The sequence below is a fragment of the Bemisia tabaci genome, chromosome 7, assembly GCF_918797505.1.
Source record: "Bemisia tabaci chromosome 7, PGI_BMITA_v3".
NCBI lineage: Eukaryota > Metazoa > Arthropoda > Insecta > Hemiptera > Aleyrodidae > Bemisia > Bemisia tabaci.
Window position 1 is genome coordinate 1,062,183 of NC_092799.1, and position 18,394 is coordinate 1,080,576.

An 18,394-nucleotide genomic window follows, 5' to 3' on the forward strand; every position below is an offset into this window, starting at 1 on the left:
ATGCCGCAAGTTTGAATAATCGCATCAAACACAGTGCGGCCGGAGTGGAAAGCATAGTAGCGCCGTACAAGACCGCAGGATACTTCATGCATTGCGCGTACAGCACGGTGCGAGCGGCGCATCGTGCAGCGCCTTACAAGTCTGCAGGATACTTCATGCATTGCGCCTATACCACGGTGCACACTCAATTCACTATATTACGCTGCTCTAACTCTGAGAAGGTGCGAACAAAATACAGTCCTTTGAATCAGTGCGATTGGTTGGAAGGAGACCGAACGTTCATGGCTATTTGCCTGCACTCAACATAGCGATAAAAAATGGTCCGTTTTTTCCCTCTTTTTTCTTAATACCCCTTTAAATCAACTTTTCGGCTCAAACCTCAGTAAATTGTAACTCCATCTAGAAACTTTGAAAAAATTAGTCGGACAGAACAGTATATTTTTACTAATCCTTTGTTTCTTAATCGGGAACTACGTGATTGACACTTACTTTCTTTTTCGCCCGATGAATTTTTCCTCGGTTGTCACTCTTACACAATGGCCATTTCAACTTCTGTAGAAGTCATCATCAGGTGCTTAAAACTAAGAACGAAAATAAAAATAAAAACCGAAGCTAAAAAAATTGACGTTACATTCACGTATTATCGCCGGCGACGCGTCGCGATACTAGTCAGTGGGATATCTTGCCGGTGATCAGCTGACTGTGTATATTTATACTTACACTCTTGACCACTTCCTTCTTGTATTTTATAATGCTCATTTGATTTACGTGACCGTCTACGGAAAAAACTTTAAACTCTAATAACCGATACGAGAGCAGTAAGGCAAAGATGGATTTTCTATATTTTCATTTTTTACGTATGGTCTACGAACTAGGTATTTTTATTTTATTCGACAGTAAAATGACCCACCCAATTTTACCAGTAACTGCTCCCCGAATTATTTAGCGGTAAATCGCGCACGGCCGGTGACGAGTGAAATTTAAGGGAGAGGGCCACTAAAACCATCCCTGATTTTTTCAGTCAACACATATTTAACATATTTGACTGATTTTGAATTTAACTTTTTTCTTCTTCTTTTTTATATTGGGTTCGGGCTCTAACATTTGTTGTATTTTGTCGACTTTCAGACGAATAATTGTTTTACTTTTTTTTTATTTAATTTCATTCTTTACTAAGACCGTTCCATCCTTTCAAACCGATTTGAACTTAACTTTTTCTCTCTTTTTTTGCCGCATTTGAGCTCTGACACGTTTGGTCTTTTACTAACTTTTGGACGTAGAATTTTTTTTTTTTTTTTTTACATTTTCCTTTTCATTTTATTCCATCCTTTTCTCTTAAAAAAGACATTAGCTATTTTGAAAATTTCCAACAAAAATATACCTTTCAACTTTTCAATAATAAAAATGATAGATTTTTGGATTTAGCCAAGGTGTTTGATCGGATCATTGATGAGGAGTTACTCCTTATTAGCACATAAAATTGTTTATTATACTCACCAAAATAAAATAAAACGCATAAAATTTAAATAAAATAAACAATTTATGTGCTAGTAAGGAGTATCCAAATCCAACACCTTGGCTAAATCCAAAAATCTGGATAATCAATACGGTACTCCTTATTGGCACATACAATTATTTATTTTATTAATCAAAATAAAATAAAACAAAATAAATTTAAATAAAATAAACAATTTATGTGCTAGTATGGAGGATGCAAATCCAACACCTTGGCTACATAAAAAAAAAAAATATGATTAATAATGGTGTTGCTAAAAAATCTACTAAATTAAATTTAATCAAAATCGTCCAAAAATATCGCAGTATCAAAATACGATATTCACCACACGCCACGCTTTACCGTAAAAAACACGTGGATACATCGAATTATGGATGGAATCGGCAACACGGCGCGACGGTCGGGAGAGGGAACGCCGCGCCGCCCGGCGAGGTAGAAGCCGGCCGACTTGGCGCTTAGTCGTGGTTCAGTGGACCGTCGTCGTCCGGTCGTCCCAACTTTCGGCCCGTGCGCGGAACTTGGAACTTGGAACTTGTGCCGTGTTTGTGATCCGTTCCCGCGCTTCTCCAGTGGGACCCCCCCGTTCCGAACCCCCGGATTATCCCACCCCGCCCACCATGGAGTGCAACACCAAGACTGACCTACCCAAACCCCCGCTCCTCGGGTAAGTCCCGCTCCGAATTTTTTAAGATTGTCTGAGTACTTAGAGGAAGATTCATGGTGAAAGTCGAAACAATACGTACTCCCAATTTGCGAATCTCCGCTCGTATCTGAGTTTTTAAAATAAAACAACCTAAGTACAATTGGGCCGAGTTTATCAGAAAGGGACCCACCCACATTTCCGAAAAAATTGAGTTATGAATGTTTTTTAGTTTTACCGGTCGTACATTTTCTCCTGGCAAAAACTGAAAGTCTAAAAACAAAAACAAAAATTTGAAAAGAGGGGTTGAAGTTTATTTTTTACATTGAGCTTTTTGCAGGAATAAAACTTCAAACCTCTTTTTCTCAGTTTCAACTTAATGTGGGTTGGTTCCCTCATGACGAACTTTGTCCAATTTTTCTTAAATTTATTTGTAAATTTTGTTCGATCCGTTCGAAATATCACAGAAAGTTTCAAGAAGGATTTCGTTAGTTCAAAGAAAATAAAAAAAATAAATAGCTATACGGAGCTTTTAGAATGTCGCATTGCAGATTCGCATTTCTTTACATAGGGTAAGTCCCGATCCGGATTTTCTGAAGAAAGTTCGGATTGTCACAGTGCTTGGAAGAAGATTGATGTTGAAAGTCGAAAAAATGCGTGCCTCCAATTGACGAAGTTGCAAATCTGCACTCATGTTTGATTTTCTAAAAAGAAAACCAACGCATATAGTTCTTTTTAATTTTTTTCTGTAAACTATGTTCAATCGTTCAAAAATATCACAAAAAGTCTCAAAAATGGTCTCGTTAGTTTTAAAAGAAAATAAAAAAATAATAAATCATAAACACTAGATTTTAGAAAGTCGCAATGGAGATACACATTTTTTTTTTTTTACATTTTTTAACATCAATATCTGTGATTGCATGGATCTATGAAAAGGAACCTTACCTTCCATGAGAACATTTTCATGAGCATTTTGCAAATGCATACAGGAAGAAATGTTGGAAATGGCACAAGCGTGACCGTAAAATCACACAAATTGAAGGAGATACTTGTCCTTATGTTCAAAGACTAAGAGAGCTATTTGGATTGCACTTTGTAAAAAAGAACCAAGCGCATTCCAATGTCGCTAAGATTGTGCAAATGAGTTTACCTCGCAACTATAAACACTAATCACCTAAACAGGTCTTATCAATGATCCAAATAAACTACAAATTCAGGACGAAAATTTCCTCGGTCACTTTGATTTTTGTGCAAAATTCCAGTAATTTATGCAAAGAACGTACGTTGCGCAATCTTAGCAGCATCGGAATGCCCTTGGTTCCTTTCTGCAAAATACAATCCATTTCTGCTTGATGAAATAGAAAAAATGGAATTTGACTTTTCAAGAGTAAACAATCTCTAATAGGTCGAGGGTGATCCGTTGCATTTTTGTGATAATAGAAGAGGTACTCTCAAGTCGTATCCTGGGTTGACGACTTTGAACCTCGAAGCGTGAAATTAAAAGACTGCGTGGCTTTTTATGGCTACTAATTTTCTTTATCTGCAAACTTCAAATCGTCATCAGACCGTTTAAGATCCACATTTTCAGGTGTCGCCATCTCTTTGAAGCGAAAATATTTGTCAAAGACCGTGAGGAACGCGCGTTGGGAATATCTCAATTTTGAAATTATCGGCGCTCCTTCGGAGGAAAAAAATTCATATGGAACATTAAGGTTTTTGCTCACAAAAACCATGAAATATAACAGGGAGTCTGCAACGTCGGGAACGGATATAAATGGTTTCGCACTTGGGCCATGGATATATCCGTTGCTAGGTTAACAGTGTCACAAGGTGGAAAGAGAGGTGGCTAAAATACTGAAAAGCGTGCAGTATGTTACACTTAAATGCCGTTTGAAGAAAAATATCTCAAAAGCAATAAAATTTACTTTGACATTTTATCTAATTAACACTCGTTATGACCCGTCAGGAAGGTGCTAGTGTCCCAGGTATTCATAAAGCGATAACCTCGAAAGCTATGGCCAATGGTTTGCGTTAATTTCCCTACACAACGCGCGTTTAGCGTGAACTTCTTTTTTGGCGAAAGACAGGTGTTTTAGTCCTCCCCCTCCCCTCCTGGACCCCCCTTCCCCGGCCCCCTCAGGCTGGTTCGCGGGCTGTTACGCTGTCAAAGCTCGGCCGGAGCGGGTTCAACGAACAACGCCCAGTTTATAGAATCCGAGAGTGAAAGTAAACGGCTGGAAGGTGTCTCATTCGCGGGTGTTGAGATCGATTATCGATAATTCCCCATTTAAAGCTATGTTTAAGAATCGATTATTAGGGCGTCCATCCTTTTTATCGATTCTTTTTCATTAATTTGAGGAGCAGATCAATGGATGTATCGCACAGCACGCCACGATCCCGAGTCGCGGGTGTTATCCAATCCACATTTGAGCCGTGCTCTACTGCAATCTCGTATGCCAATCGGTCAAATCGTAATATCCTTCTCGAAAAAACGTAACTACAATCCAATGTAGACGAGTTTCCGCCTTAGTACACCTTTACGAGAAGCATTTGGACGTATTTCTGTCTAACGGAAAGTATGTGCATTATGGCGTGAGCCCTGTTATGCATATATTATTATGGGTCTCAGGGCTCATATCTTAATTCACATAGTTCCGTTTGACAGAAATACGTCCATTTCAAGAATTTCTAACTGAAAATTTCACTGATTTTACTCAGATCCTGGCGAAAATCGGACGAATTTTCGACAAAAATTGCACAAGTACATTCTCGTGGAATATTGAATTTTTATAAGTCAATTTTGCAACCTTGGAATTGAGTTACGATCTTACGTTCGGGGAGCGACGTATTGCCGATGGTTCTCTACGGAGAGGAAATGAACTCGGTTTGGTCCGTATTTGAATCGTGTAAGATATCGAATTTCAAAGGATTGCATTTCGATATTTGACTGGAATGGATAGGAGTCGAGTCGCAAGTGTTATGCAGCCCACGATCGGTGCATACCGTCAAATTTATCACACCTCTATCTATGGATTGAGTTTCGTGATGGTTGCATATAGTCTATTGCCGGGATCGTGTCATAAGCAGGCGTCGATTGAGCATTATGGTCCCGGTGAATTCTAAATCTTTCAGTGACAGCGCGTTAAACGACTTCGACGATTTGAAGATTTTGTCTAAGTCAAAATATAGCAGAAGCACACCTCACTTAAATCATAATGTATTCGTTTAAAAAAAAAGAGACAAAATTCAAGACATTACAGGTCAATCAAAATATCCGATTGCTTTTGACCGACGAACACGTCGATGTATCGAAGGCCGTTGACCTATAAAGGCACTGAATTACTATTGAGAGCCATTACTAATTGTACTACGTTGTGGAATAAGGAACTATTATTTCTGACTCACCTGTGAAAGCATACCTTCCTACAAAGCAGGGATACTAATAGTGCATACACGGTTTCCAAAATAACCGGACATACAGTATTACCTTACTGCAAAATGAAGTTCAAATCAACATTGCAGATACGGCAGGTTTAAGTAAAATTCTGTTGTACTCGTTAAGGATGTACTCGCCTGGTCTCATATTATGAATTCACGGTTATAATGACATGAAATCTATGTCGTTCCTTTTTACAGTTCCTTTTCCTCGGTTAAAACAAAATATTTATACATCCCAATCATCCAATAGATTCCCCAAGACATAATAAAATTATTTTTGAAAATAAATACGCATTCATTTAAATTTTAAATACTTAAAAAAAATAAGACTCATGATACTAAAACCAACAGTCAATCAACCTCAAAACGGTTACAAACATTTTTTGTAATCATAAGACGTGGATAAGATATAAATATCAACAAAGCAAAAAAAGAACAATTTCTTGTATAAAAAAATTGAACTATTTCATATTTCTCGGTAGGTATCGATAACTGTGTGTTAAGAACCGGAGAAATATTTAGCGAGGGATATAGTATCCCGCGGCTGACCTAAAAAAATTATCGTCCTTCGTAACTCGAGACGCTGAAAAAATAGGATATCTTGATTTGTAGAGAGGTCATCTAGGTATGTCGCTCTGAGTTTTTTATCCGTTTCCTCGCGTACTTTAAGACGATAACCAGATGCTCCACACATTTTATCACGTAAAAGTGTCTCTTCCATTCAGGTTCAGGTAACATCATAAAAATCCAGCGCTTTGCTTGAATTTTGTGGTAAAATAGATGCTCAACTTTAAGCGATTTTTTTCTCGTAGATATTTTTGCTCCGGAATAGTTGCTTATATGCATGCATTTCTGACGAATTCTTCCGCAACATTCATGTGCTGCAGAATACGCAGCGTAGTTGCACGATGATGGAGCAATGGAGCATATTTGGACCGCTTTCAGCAGAAAGGAACCAAGCAACATCAGCTATTGCCAATTTAACTAGGAAATTTAATTTTGTACATGAAAACGTTGTGTGGATTTTTGTGCAGATTTCAAAGAATTTTCTGCTGCATAGTATGCAGTAAATTCCTTAAAATTTTCAAAGTTTCCGCACAAATGTTTACTTGTAAAAAATTAAATTATTCAGTTAAATTTGGCAAAAGATGATGTGATATACTTGGTTCCTTTCTGCTGAACATAGCCCATTTATGATGGTATAGACAATTGTTTCTTTAAGACCCCTAGGATCGGATTTTATCTTTGTTGTTTTGTGTTGGAAAAACAAAGAGAGCACGAATGAAGCGGTTTAATAACAAAAAATTGTAGTGCGCATAAACTAACAAGACTTACTGAAGACAACTTATCTTTGTAAAAAATTATTCTATGCCCTTAGGAAAAGTGAGTGAGCCTGACGTCAGGCCATGTTTCATTACTCTCAGTCTGACTGATTCAGGTTGTCATCAGGCTGGCATCAGCCTGAATCAGTCTGACATCAGCCTGAGTCAGTCTGACATCAGTCTGAATCAGTCTGACATCAGTCTGAATCAGTCTGACATCAGTCTGAATCAGTCTGACATCAGTCTGAATCAGTCTGACATCAGCCTGAATCAGTCTGACATCAGTCTGAATCAGTCTGACATCAGTCTGAATCAGTCTGACATCAGTCTGAATCAGTCTGACATCAGCCTGAATCAGTCTGACATCAGTCTGAATCAGTCTGACATCAGTCTGAATCAGTCTGACATCAGCCTGAATCAGTCTGACATCAGCCTGAATCAGTCTGACATCAGTCTGAATCAGTCTGACATCAGCCTGAATCAGTCTGACATCAGTCTGAATCAGTCTGACATCAGTCTGAATCAGTCTGACATCAGCCTGAATCAGTCTGACATCAGCCTGAATCAGTCTGACATCAGCCTGAATCAGTCTGACATCAGCCTGAATCAGTCTGACTCTGGGTAGTTCATGAAACATAGCCTGACGTCAGGTTGATTCACTTTTACCAGGGTTGAAGGATCACCCAGCAGAGTTGAATTGCAACAATGGGTTCTTATTAACATTAAAAGAGAATTAGGAGTTTCTGAAAAAATCACATAGTCAGGGTAATTTCACGTTAGCAGGTGTTATAATGTGTCCCGAAAGGTCCAGGAACTACATTGATACTCAATATCGATGGTCAAAGTGAAAAACCGCGTATCATCATTGCGGCTTTTAACGATTTCCGCTCGTGTTATTCTATTTTTTCCAAGAAAATTAAGCCAACTTCATAAGTACCTTGATATTAACACAAAATATTTTGCTAACAGAAAAATTAGAGGAAAAATTAAGGAATCTTAGGAGATTACGTTGACTAGCTTTCGAAAGAAAAAATAAAATATGAGGGGAAGTCTACAACGTAGCAAAATGGAGATACGTGGTTTCGCACTATCTATAGAGTTGTGTTTATCAAGTCCGGAAGTACACAATGATAAATTTAGGAAGGAACTTTAGCACCTGCACGGAGGGTGATGATAAGTCAAACATTGAAATTCAACCTGTGTGAGGATATTACTCCATGCCTTTTGCAGCCGCGGACGAATATGAAAAAATGGAGTTCAATTCATCGAAAAAATTGTGAAGTTTGACAACAGAATTGTTGGTTTTGCGACGCGGTGAGCCGCAGTTAAATTCAAGCCGAGTAAAGTAAACAAAATTGCGTTTCATCTCTGGAACGTGTGAACTTACGTTATTTTTAACTCTAACATGCAGTCGGAAATAATCACAATTTTAGGACTCTATTTCAATGATAATTGTAGAGTGTTTCAAAGAGAGGCAAGGTGGGTCAAATACGTTTTGGAGAGGACAAAATCATTGCCCACAAAAAGGGGGGCTCTCTAAATGATTTTAACCATTCCAAAAATACCAAATGGGGAGCTGTAATAAATTCTTATCGACACAATTCAACGTGCAACTTAGGTGTCGTTTAAGAAGATGGTTTGGAGTTTAAAATCTCCTTTAGAACGACAAAACTTTTTCGGCGATTTCCACAAAGTTGACAACGCCGGGTTTCATCAGTTTAAATGCAAGTAAAATAATCGATATCTATCGAAGCAAGATGCCTCACTTAAATTCGATCTTTTGCAGTGGGCTTAAATAGATGAAAAATTGCGTTGCCGATTCCCGACAATCGTCACCGTGAAGGTTGAATATTTTCCTAGGTATGCTAGAATGCTCATAGACTGCATCACTCTGCTGTGATGGTTCACAAACATTTACTCAGGTGTCCTTCAATATTCGTCAAACCCCTTTCTTTCCAATTTAAACCGTGCGCTGTACGACATCCAGAAAAAAACCTATTTTGCGGTATCCAAACCCGATTCCGAAGTCGATAGATTTGGTTTTCAATGTTTATTTGGACGCTTTTCTGCCAAACGGAACTATGTGCATTATGACGTGAGCCGTGTTATGCACATATTCTTATGGGTCTCAGGGCTCGTGTCTCAATGCACGTAGTTCCGTTTGGCAGAAATAGGTACGTCCATTTAATGGTAGGATAATCAAAGACTGTCCTTTCACTTTTGGGAGCTTCTCTATATAACATTGTCAAGTCACTCCCAAGTGAAATAACACCGCGACTTTTCCGTATAGACAACCCTTTTTTCAATACAGAGTTCTACTTTTTGAATTTGAAGTGGGTGCTCTTTTAGAGCCTGAGTAAGTAATCACAAACTGATAGTGGCAGGCACACGAGTCGTATGGACAGTAAGTTGTAACGCACGTTGGATACATTTCCAACTTAATGGGTGACTAATACTTCAAGAGACGTGAACGAAGTCAGTATCGTTTTACAATGGCATCATTAAAAGACCCAATAACAGCAAGTCTAACCCACTTGAGATTAGGATGTTCTTTGAGGATGTTAAAGAAAACTGTACGTGATAGGATCTGTGGAAAAGGACTTTAATTCTCGGGGAAAATTTTCCCTAACTTTTTACAAATGCATGAAGGAAGAAAACATGGAAACTCTTGAGCAAGTTTGACCTTAAAGTCTGAAAAATTGAAGGAGACATTAGTCCTCCAATGTCAAAGGTTTGTCACTTGTAGACTGTAGAAAAATGTGTTTAGTGTGTTTGCAAAAAGTTTAGGATTTTGTCCCGGAATATAAGGTCCCTTTTCACAGATCCGATAACATATTTCAAAGTCCCTACTGTTCACTATGGACCACGTGTAAAGAGTACAAGATAATCCATAGTTCTACAGGAAAATTGAAAGTTAATATCCCGAAAATTTTCTCAGAATTATCATTTCAAGTATTGCCACTAGTTTTATCCTGATTTTATTTTTCACAAAGTTGAGAAACAGAAAAATATTTGAGTACTTGGTCTTTGATTGTGCATAATTTTTGTGCATCAGTCTTTAACTGCAATGTAAGAACACCTTACTGAAAGTGATCTTAATAGTAAATCTTGTAGTGCCTAACCACAAAGCCACTATTAACTCGACAGAAGTCAGGGTGGGGCAGACGATTAGACGTGAGGTCTGCCTCTCGTCAGGCCTGCCAGTGTGATCCTACTGATTTGCTGCTGGACCAGTCCGTTTAGCTTGAGAGAATCAGCTTCTCTAAATCCGGCACACCCATTTGTAAACGGATGGATCTTGGACTATGGTAGAAGGTCAAGAGAACTTCATATTAGGTCCGTTTTAAATATACATACATAGCTATTTAACACGAATACTTTTTCAAGATTGATGTTGGGCGAAAAGCATGGCGAACCGATTATTTTGGTAAACTAGTTATCAGACAAAAGAAAATAATACATTATTGAAAGGTATTATGAGTGGGAGACTTGCGTGAAATATTTTTCGAAAGAATTGAGACATGAATCATTTCAAGTTTTTCCCTCAGACTGTATAAACTGTAAAAAATTAAGGACAACAGTTCTCTTTTGCCTGAATATCCATAAAGTCCAAGTTTAAAGTTCATATGTGTGATTAATTTCATGTGCATTTTTGTAAGAACCAAAAAAATTCTATTTTGCTTCCTTTGCAATATCTTTCAATTAAAGATGATAGATTCATCTCGATAATAGTTTTCATTCGAGCGTGACCCCTGTTCTTCTCTCAACAAATAAAAAAATAGTTTCGATCACTTAAAATCGTTGCAAACCGATTATCCAAAAACTGCTCGCGTGGAAAGAAAACCCTCTATTAACGGAACCATACTGTCACACAAAAGTTTGCTACAAAGCGTCACCGAGATTTTTGGTAAAAAATACGAGCCTTTTTATGCTTAACTAGCCCTTCGGATACTCGACCCGAGGTTGGATTTCAAAGACCGAAATCTTTGGTTCGTTGAATCTAACACTTCGAGCGTGATACCGTACGAACCAAAGTCTATTTTTCTTCGTGATCTCCTATACTGCTGTGCTACGAGAAAAACGCCGCACGAACGTTCGCACCAACTTTTCCCTGACAAAAGTGTGTTTTGAAAGGAAGTTACGCATATTTGCACTCGAAATTTTTCGATATTTGTGATTGAATTGCGAAAAAAATTTGCTGAAAAATTGGAAGAAAAATATTTACATCTTTTCCAATAAATATGTGTTTTATTAAAGGAAATTCGTCCACGGCTGAGGGATCATGCGGCGTTTTTTCTCAGCACATATACGATAAGAGTGTCTACTTAAGCCCTGACTACTTTCGACGACCTAAATTCTGCAAGACTCGAAAGCTCGCAGCGATGAACCTCTGTGCGCGTCGGACGCATGTCCCGTATTTCCAATCTCAGAAGCTGCGAGCACTCAATCAAATTTTAAGATGCGAAGATCGAGAGAAAGTTCTGTTTGCCGCATCATCTGGATGTGCAGAATCGCAAATGGGGGTGAAGAGAGGCCCGAAGGCGGGAGGAGGAGGGGGGCTGAGTGCTCATCCGATCTGTGCCCAGTTTTCATGAGCTAATTCAAATGGATTTAATCAAAAGCAGCCTATATACATCACTCGTTGCCTACTTGCCTCTCATGTTGTATTTTTTTTTTACAAAAAAAAATTGTCTGATAATATTCTTTATCCTATGAGGGAAATTCAGATACAGTATTAATGCGTTGTATATTCTAGTCTTAAAAATTATATAAATCACATAAGAAATTTCGGCATCGTGAATCGGCATCTATTATGAAAAGGACATTCAGGGCCGGATTAAGGGGGTGGCCACATGGGCCGCGGCTCATGGCGGCAAATCTATAGGGTGCGGCAAATTTTGAACTTTTTTTTTAAATGTAGGTATAAAAAAAATTCGGATTTAGAAAAACAAAAATTACAAACGAGAAAAGGCGACAAAATCTCTAATTTTCTGAGAGTATAGTAATTTCTACTTTTGTCGTCTTTCAGTGATACAAGAGACAGCACCTTTAATTAGTCGAGTTAAGAGAGAAACCAAACACGCAATTTGGCCCGGAACGGCGCGACTTACTAGAGGGAAATGATGACGAGGACTTGAGATGAAAAGGAGAAGCCCTCGGCGCGGCGATCGGCATGTAACACATATTAGCGCCTACAAGACTGCACGAATACTTCACGCATTGCATCAAACACAGTGCGGTCATTGCGGACAGCGTGAAACGGATAGCGCCTACAAGAATGCATGAATACCTCACGCATTGCGGCAAACACAGTGCGATCAGCGTGAGACGCACAGCGCCTACAAGACTGCGTGAATACTTCACGCATTGCGTCAAACACAGTGCGGTCTGCGAGACGCGGCGGCGGAAGTTAAAATCATGTTTGTTCTTTCATAATATTTTCGTTCATTTCTTATGAATGGAAGGCCCTGTCCACGCAGAGATAGGTTTACGAAACTTAACTTTCGAGCAAAGTTCCGTGAACTTTTGCTAGTAGTGTTGACAGGACTTTCCCAAAAAATGTGTTCAACACCAGTAAACGCGTCTGATGCACCCCTCCCCCGCTGGCACGTTCATTTGATGGTTTCATCGGTGTTTGAAAACGAATGAGAAGGGGGCGGAAAAATACTAGCGGCCCATGGGCGGCAAGTAGGTAAATCCGGCCCTGACTTAAATCAAAAGTAACTATATCTATTGTAACTTAAGCCGGGTCATGCATGTATCCTTAAGGATCGTAAAGCTCAGCTCATGTCAGAATGAAAATACCTCCTTTTGATTTAAACCCGTCAATACATTCATTTTCCCAATAGTTCGCTCTTTCCGTAAATATTTCGAGAGATCAGAAAATCTAGTCCTCCATGTACCCAATCTGGATACCTGAATATTCGGGAGTCTTTCTTTTCCAGTTATGATAAAAATATCTGGTTAAATTTCGTGTTAAATTTTTGAATTTATCAGCTCAAAAGTGTGTCAGCACTGAGTCGATAGCACAAGAATTTCAGCGAGGAAAAAGGAACGCTTAAATAACGAACAGGATTAAAAGATTTAAGAATCACGTAATATTGGGTTCAAAGATTGAGAAAATCTTTGTTAAATAAGAGTTCTTAAGTGTCGGTTTTGTTACCAATACTTTCCTTGTTTTTTTACTTGGAATTTCGACACGGTTGAGCGATGAATTCATAACATGACCGCGTGCATTCCCTATTCAATTCCATTAGTACGTTGAACATGGGCTGAGTTCCCGAAATGCATCCGTTTTTTCAATAAACATTACGTTTTACCAAATTATGCATGCTTGGTTACACTTTTTCATCCCAATCTTAATCTTGAGCACGCACAAAATTTGATCTCTTGGTTATTTCATTTTTGACCGCGGTAGGTTAAAGCGTATTCTTGCGCGTAAGGGACGGACGCGACGTAGCTAACGGCGCCTGGATACAACTATTGCCGCTCCAGCACTATGCGCGTTGCATGCCCAATGAATTGAAGGCGCCGGGTTATCCTCGCCTGTGATACGTATAGATGCTAGCGAGCTTTTACCATGGCCACGAGCAAGGATCGTAGGGGTCAAAGGCATGGGTTGAAATGTTCCATGTCTCTCTTTTATCACAGATATGTTCAAAAGAAAAATTCCTTTTGATTTTCTTTTACTATTCTCTTTAATTGTCCGTGACCGTCCACAGGAAAAGGGATCCTAGGGGCCAATTCTGGGCCCTAATCAATGCTCCATTTTTTTTTGTTTTTTTGTGAAAAGACCCTCTTAACCGTAGACGGTTACAGGTATCACTATCCTTTATCCTTAAAAGATTGACGATTGAAATTGATAGACACAGTCATAGACAAAGAAGACTTATGGAGTATGGAGCAATCCTACTCATGAAATGGGTGGTTCCTGTAGACTAAGGGGAAAAATGATGGACAAACTATAGGGTATCTCATGGATTGCCTTTCATTTGCCTATTATCTACTTCCTTTGTCCAGCATAATTGCAACCACCCGCTCCCACCAATAGGATCCCTCCATACCCTTTTTGGTCTTTTTTGTCCATAGCATTGTCTATAGCTTTATCCACAGCTTTGTCTGTAGCTTTGTCTATCGATTTCAATAATCGGCCTGCTGATAGCTTCTTTACTCTTCGGGCGTGCTTGAAAAAAACCGCGGGACTGAACTCTGTTTTCATTGGGCTTAAGCGATTATGGATGGGCCAGACGGCGCCGCGCCGGCAGACAGCTTGGTGACAGCTACCAGAAGTGGGTCACTGAGCTCGCTGCCGCGCCGCCGCACAGTAGATCGAGTCATAGGGAGAAGTCGGACACAATTTGGAAACTTTAAACGCTCGTAACTCCGTTTAAACAAAACTTTGAAGTTCTAAAAGTGAGACCATTGGTTTTCTCGTGAAATTTTCTTCCGGAACCACCCCTTAAAGATTAAAATGTAACGAAATGAACATAAAAATTTGCAGTTTTAGTCAAAAATTCCATGTCCGACCTGTCTAATTAACTCGATCCACTGTGCGCCGTGAGGAGACGTGACCACCGCTAATTTATTCGAGATGATGCACCAACGCCACCGACGCCGCTCCCGCACAGTGGATCCAGTCAATTACAGAGGTCGGGCCCGGACTTTGTAACTAAAACTGCAAATTTTCATGTTTATTTCGTCACATTTTAAATTTCAAGGGGTGCTTTCAGGAGAAAATTTCACGAGGAAACCAATGAAACCACTTTTAGAACCTCAAAATGTTGTACAAACGGAGTTATATAAGCTTTTAAAATTTCCGAATTTCGTCCGACCTCTCCTATTGACTCGATCCACTGTGTGCCGTCGCGGAGCACCGACCGTTTCGCGACTCAATTCGATAACTTTCATGTCCTAACGGAACTGTACTCAGATTTGCGGGCTTTCAATTAGGTAGAGCTGTATTTTGAACCTGAACTTGTACTGCCAAGCGTAACATCACAAAACCGTTTTCCCGCTTTTTTCCAATTCTTCGTTCTCTCATTTTTTAAGATGAGAACATTAGGATGACATATTTTTATCATGGGAAGCTCCCCCCCCCCTTACATCTTTGAGCCCAGCATGAAAATAATATTATATGGAGCACTGATGAAATGAATTAATTATATAGTTGATTTTCATGGACTTAAGCCTTCGGACCCGAATCGACTTAGGCTCTCCCTCTTCTCCAGCACAATCTCGCATTTCTTTTCTAAGAACATAATTTTTTGCGATATTTCAGAATTTATAATGAAAAAGTTCGATTGCCTATTTCCCCCTTTTTTCTTTCCCTTCTCAATCGTATTTTGACAAAATTGGAGGATGTCTGCTTTTTTCCATAAAAAGTGGCTTAGATCTACCCTTCCTACGTTAATCTTGCATTTATTATATAAGCACATACTCTTTGCGATATTTACGAATTTATATTCAGTTCTGTAAATTTAATAACCATTTAAAATGAAATAAAATTTAAAACTCACTAGTCAGCAAAAATTACGAAACAGTCCTATTTTTCAGTCCTAATTTTCGCTGACTAGTGAATTTTTATTTTTATTTCATTTTAACTGTTGACCTAGTCTGGTGCTTTTTAAATTTTTTTAAAATATTAATAACCATAGTTTCTTTTATATTTATTTTTTATTGTGTAATTTTCTCATTATAACTTTAAAGTTAGCACATCCCATTGAGAACAAACTTGATTTGAGAGTTGCCGACATTTTAAAATTCAAAATAGGAGGATTATGTTTTTCTGATCTCTCATAAAGTTTTTTCTCTTTGAAATGTATTTTTTTTTACTTATTTTTTTCTGGAATGATTTCGTTTAATTTGGCCATATTTTTACCTTTCTTCGGGTGTTTTTTAGGTAGAAATAACAGTTACTGCAGAGATTATTGCCCTGAATGTACAGAAAACAACTGCATCTCATTTATGTAAATTTAAATATAACATAACCTACATGGAAACATATAATCGTTTAAAAAAACCTTGCTGATATACTGGATACTATACACACATTAGAGCTTCCCGCTTTTTTTCATTGAGTTTTCAATAAATCGTCCGGAAGTAAACTTTTCCAGGCTAAATGGCAATGCAATAGTCAAGCGACGGAAATAGAGCGATGAACTTGATGAGCCGGCGGTTATTACGCGTGCAAGAGATCACAAGTTCTCTCACGGTTGAGATTTGTGTTGCGTGTTGCATTGACTGTGGTCACTGATCTCGGTGATAGGCCTTTGTCGTCAAGGTCTGGTTCATAGCGTGAGGATATGGTCGTTTAGTCTCGTCATTATGTCATTTAAGATTCTTTCAAGACGGAGCATGCCGTGTCACGGAGCGCGGTTACCAGGAAATATTTCTTTAAGTGATGTTGTTTACTCGAGTACTTATACTTGATTCATATTTTAGAATAGTATTATAGGATCAGAAGTAAATTATAGAGAGGGAAAAATCAGATCCATCGGAGGGAGGGAGGGAGCTTGCCCACCCATCTAAAAATTTGAACTACATTTCGCATTTTTTTTTTTTTTGAAATAATTTTATCTCAGTAAAACGTATCTTCGGAATAAGTAACTAACATTTCTGGCTCGTACATAGAAGCATCTATCTGCATGGGGAAACGTATGGTACATCATTTGTTTTTGAAATCAGCCAGAGATAGTAGTTCCTAATTGAAAAATGTAGTCCATTTAAGAAACGAAAGTGGAGAGAAGGCCGAAAATACCGAAATGCAAAAAAAGCCTTTCATACGGAGCAGTCGCAATGAAACCACAGACGCTTCCAGAATATCTTTTAAATGAATATTGTGTGGTTGCTGTAATGCTGAATTGAATTTAATATTTTTAACATTTTTTCTGTATATTGACAAAAAAAAAAGATAAGTATTTTGATAACAATGTTTAAAGTAAAAACTACATTCAAGTAGCATCTACAGACGGCTCTACGCCCTAATTGTATATGCAATCAAACTCCTAGCAGAAAAAAAAAACCAAATTCTGACAACCTTTAAAAAAAAGTATTTGCAGAGAATCCACCAGCAGTTTTTTCTCTGCAATAAAGGACTTTCTCCATTTTTTTTCTTATACTTCATTCCAGTCTTTAATATTTTACCTCACTTATCGATACTTCGAAATGATATCAATCGCAGTTACTTAAATATAGGCATAGCGGCATGGATCTGTGCTAATCCCCTGGCTACTAATTACTACTGCTCATTAAGAGAGTCCGATTGCAGCAGGTTTGCCAATTCGATTCTAAAAATTGGCCTACTTACAAGACGATATTAGCATAAATGTTTACTATTTTACGACTGAAATTGTTACTCTCGCTCATAAATCAATCGCGGAAGTGTTTATTTCCATTTCCCTTCTCTCAGTTGATGGACTTTTTGATGTTTGAGAAACCTTGACCGGCTTACCTCAGCAATGAATAAACATAAATATGTGACATAACGCGGCAATCACGGAATGAGCTTCATCGCACATCAAATCCAAATTAAATCGCGATTTATAAACTTTAATATACGTGTTATGAAGTCAATATTTGATCTAAACACAGACATTTTCAATACCTAATGGAAGGACCATGTGTTAAGAGGTATTTTCAAAGTGTTATTCGAAGTGAACGGTATTTTTGTTACCAATTTTTTTTTTTTTTTTTTTACCATACCGGGAGAGCGTGTAGTTAAATCCGTTATCATAATTGGGTTTGGTTTGGATAGGCAACTAAACTAACTCCGCGACATAGCGTAGAGTATCACAAAATTTGAAGGCGCTCAAATCGAGATCGTGCCTTCGATCTTTGATTGCTAAATCAGATATTAACGTTTTTATTTTACATTAGTTACGAAAAATTGAATTGCCCAGTCACAAGAAACGCAATACTCTTCACGAGTCGAATCGCGCTTTCCAACGGTTTCGACAGGCTCCTCAATTTAGCATTGTCCCTTTATTGTTCAAAGTGTTAACAATTTGCTTCAGCTGAGCCAAAAAAACAAGATAGAGGTTTCCAAATTTTCTTATCGCAGAGACCGCCACGGTCGTGTGCGATTTAATTCACATGGACCATTGAGTTTTCGAGAGCGGGAGGTTTGAATTCACGAGCCGAGAAAACATTGAATATCTTGGTTAGGAGTTAATTTCAGTAATTTTCGTTGAGCAAATCGTTTTTCACGTGAAGTTTTGGTCAAGACACATGTATCAGAATGCCTAACTTCGTACCTTGTCTAGTGGTCCATTCAGAGGGATCGATACTCGTTAGTATTTTGGTAATGAAACATTAGGGAACTGAATAAATCTAGAATGGCGTTACGGCGTTTTTACTGTGGACAGCAGTGCCACTCAGTGGCGTGGCGTGAATTGCGATATATCGATTGTTATGCCATTTAAACCTATGAAAAAAGATCGATTATCAGGGTGTTCGCAGCGAACACCTTAGTAATCGATT

The 18,394-nt window shown here is 38.4% G+C and overlaps 1 protein-coding gene across 2 annotated transcripts in view; it reads left to right on the forward strand.

Moving 5' to 3' along the window:
• Positions 1-1,793: 1,793 nt before the first annotated feature.
• Positions 1,794-18,394, forward strand: part of LOC109036753 (sialin) — a 68,129-nt gene continuing 51,528 nt past the window's right edge. Inside the window, exon 1 of one of the 2 annotated variants that reach the window (XM_019051116.2) lies at positions 1,794-2,180. In XM_019051116.2, coding sequence (XP_018906661.2) covers positions 1,891-2,180 — 290 coding nt within the window. In that variant the 5' untranslated portion in view covers positions 1,794-1,890. The remainder of the gene's footprint in view (positions 2,181-18,394) is intronic. The other variant, XM_019051114.2, reaches the window with a different exon arrangement.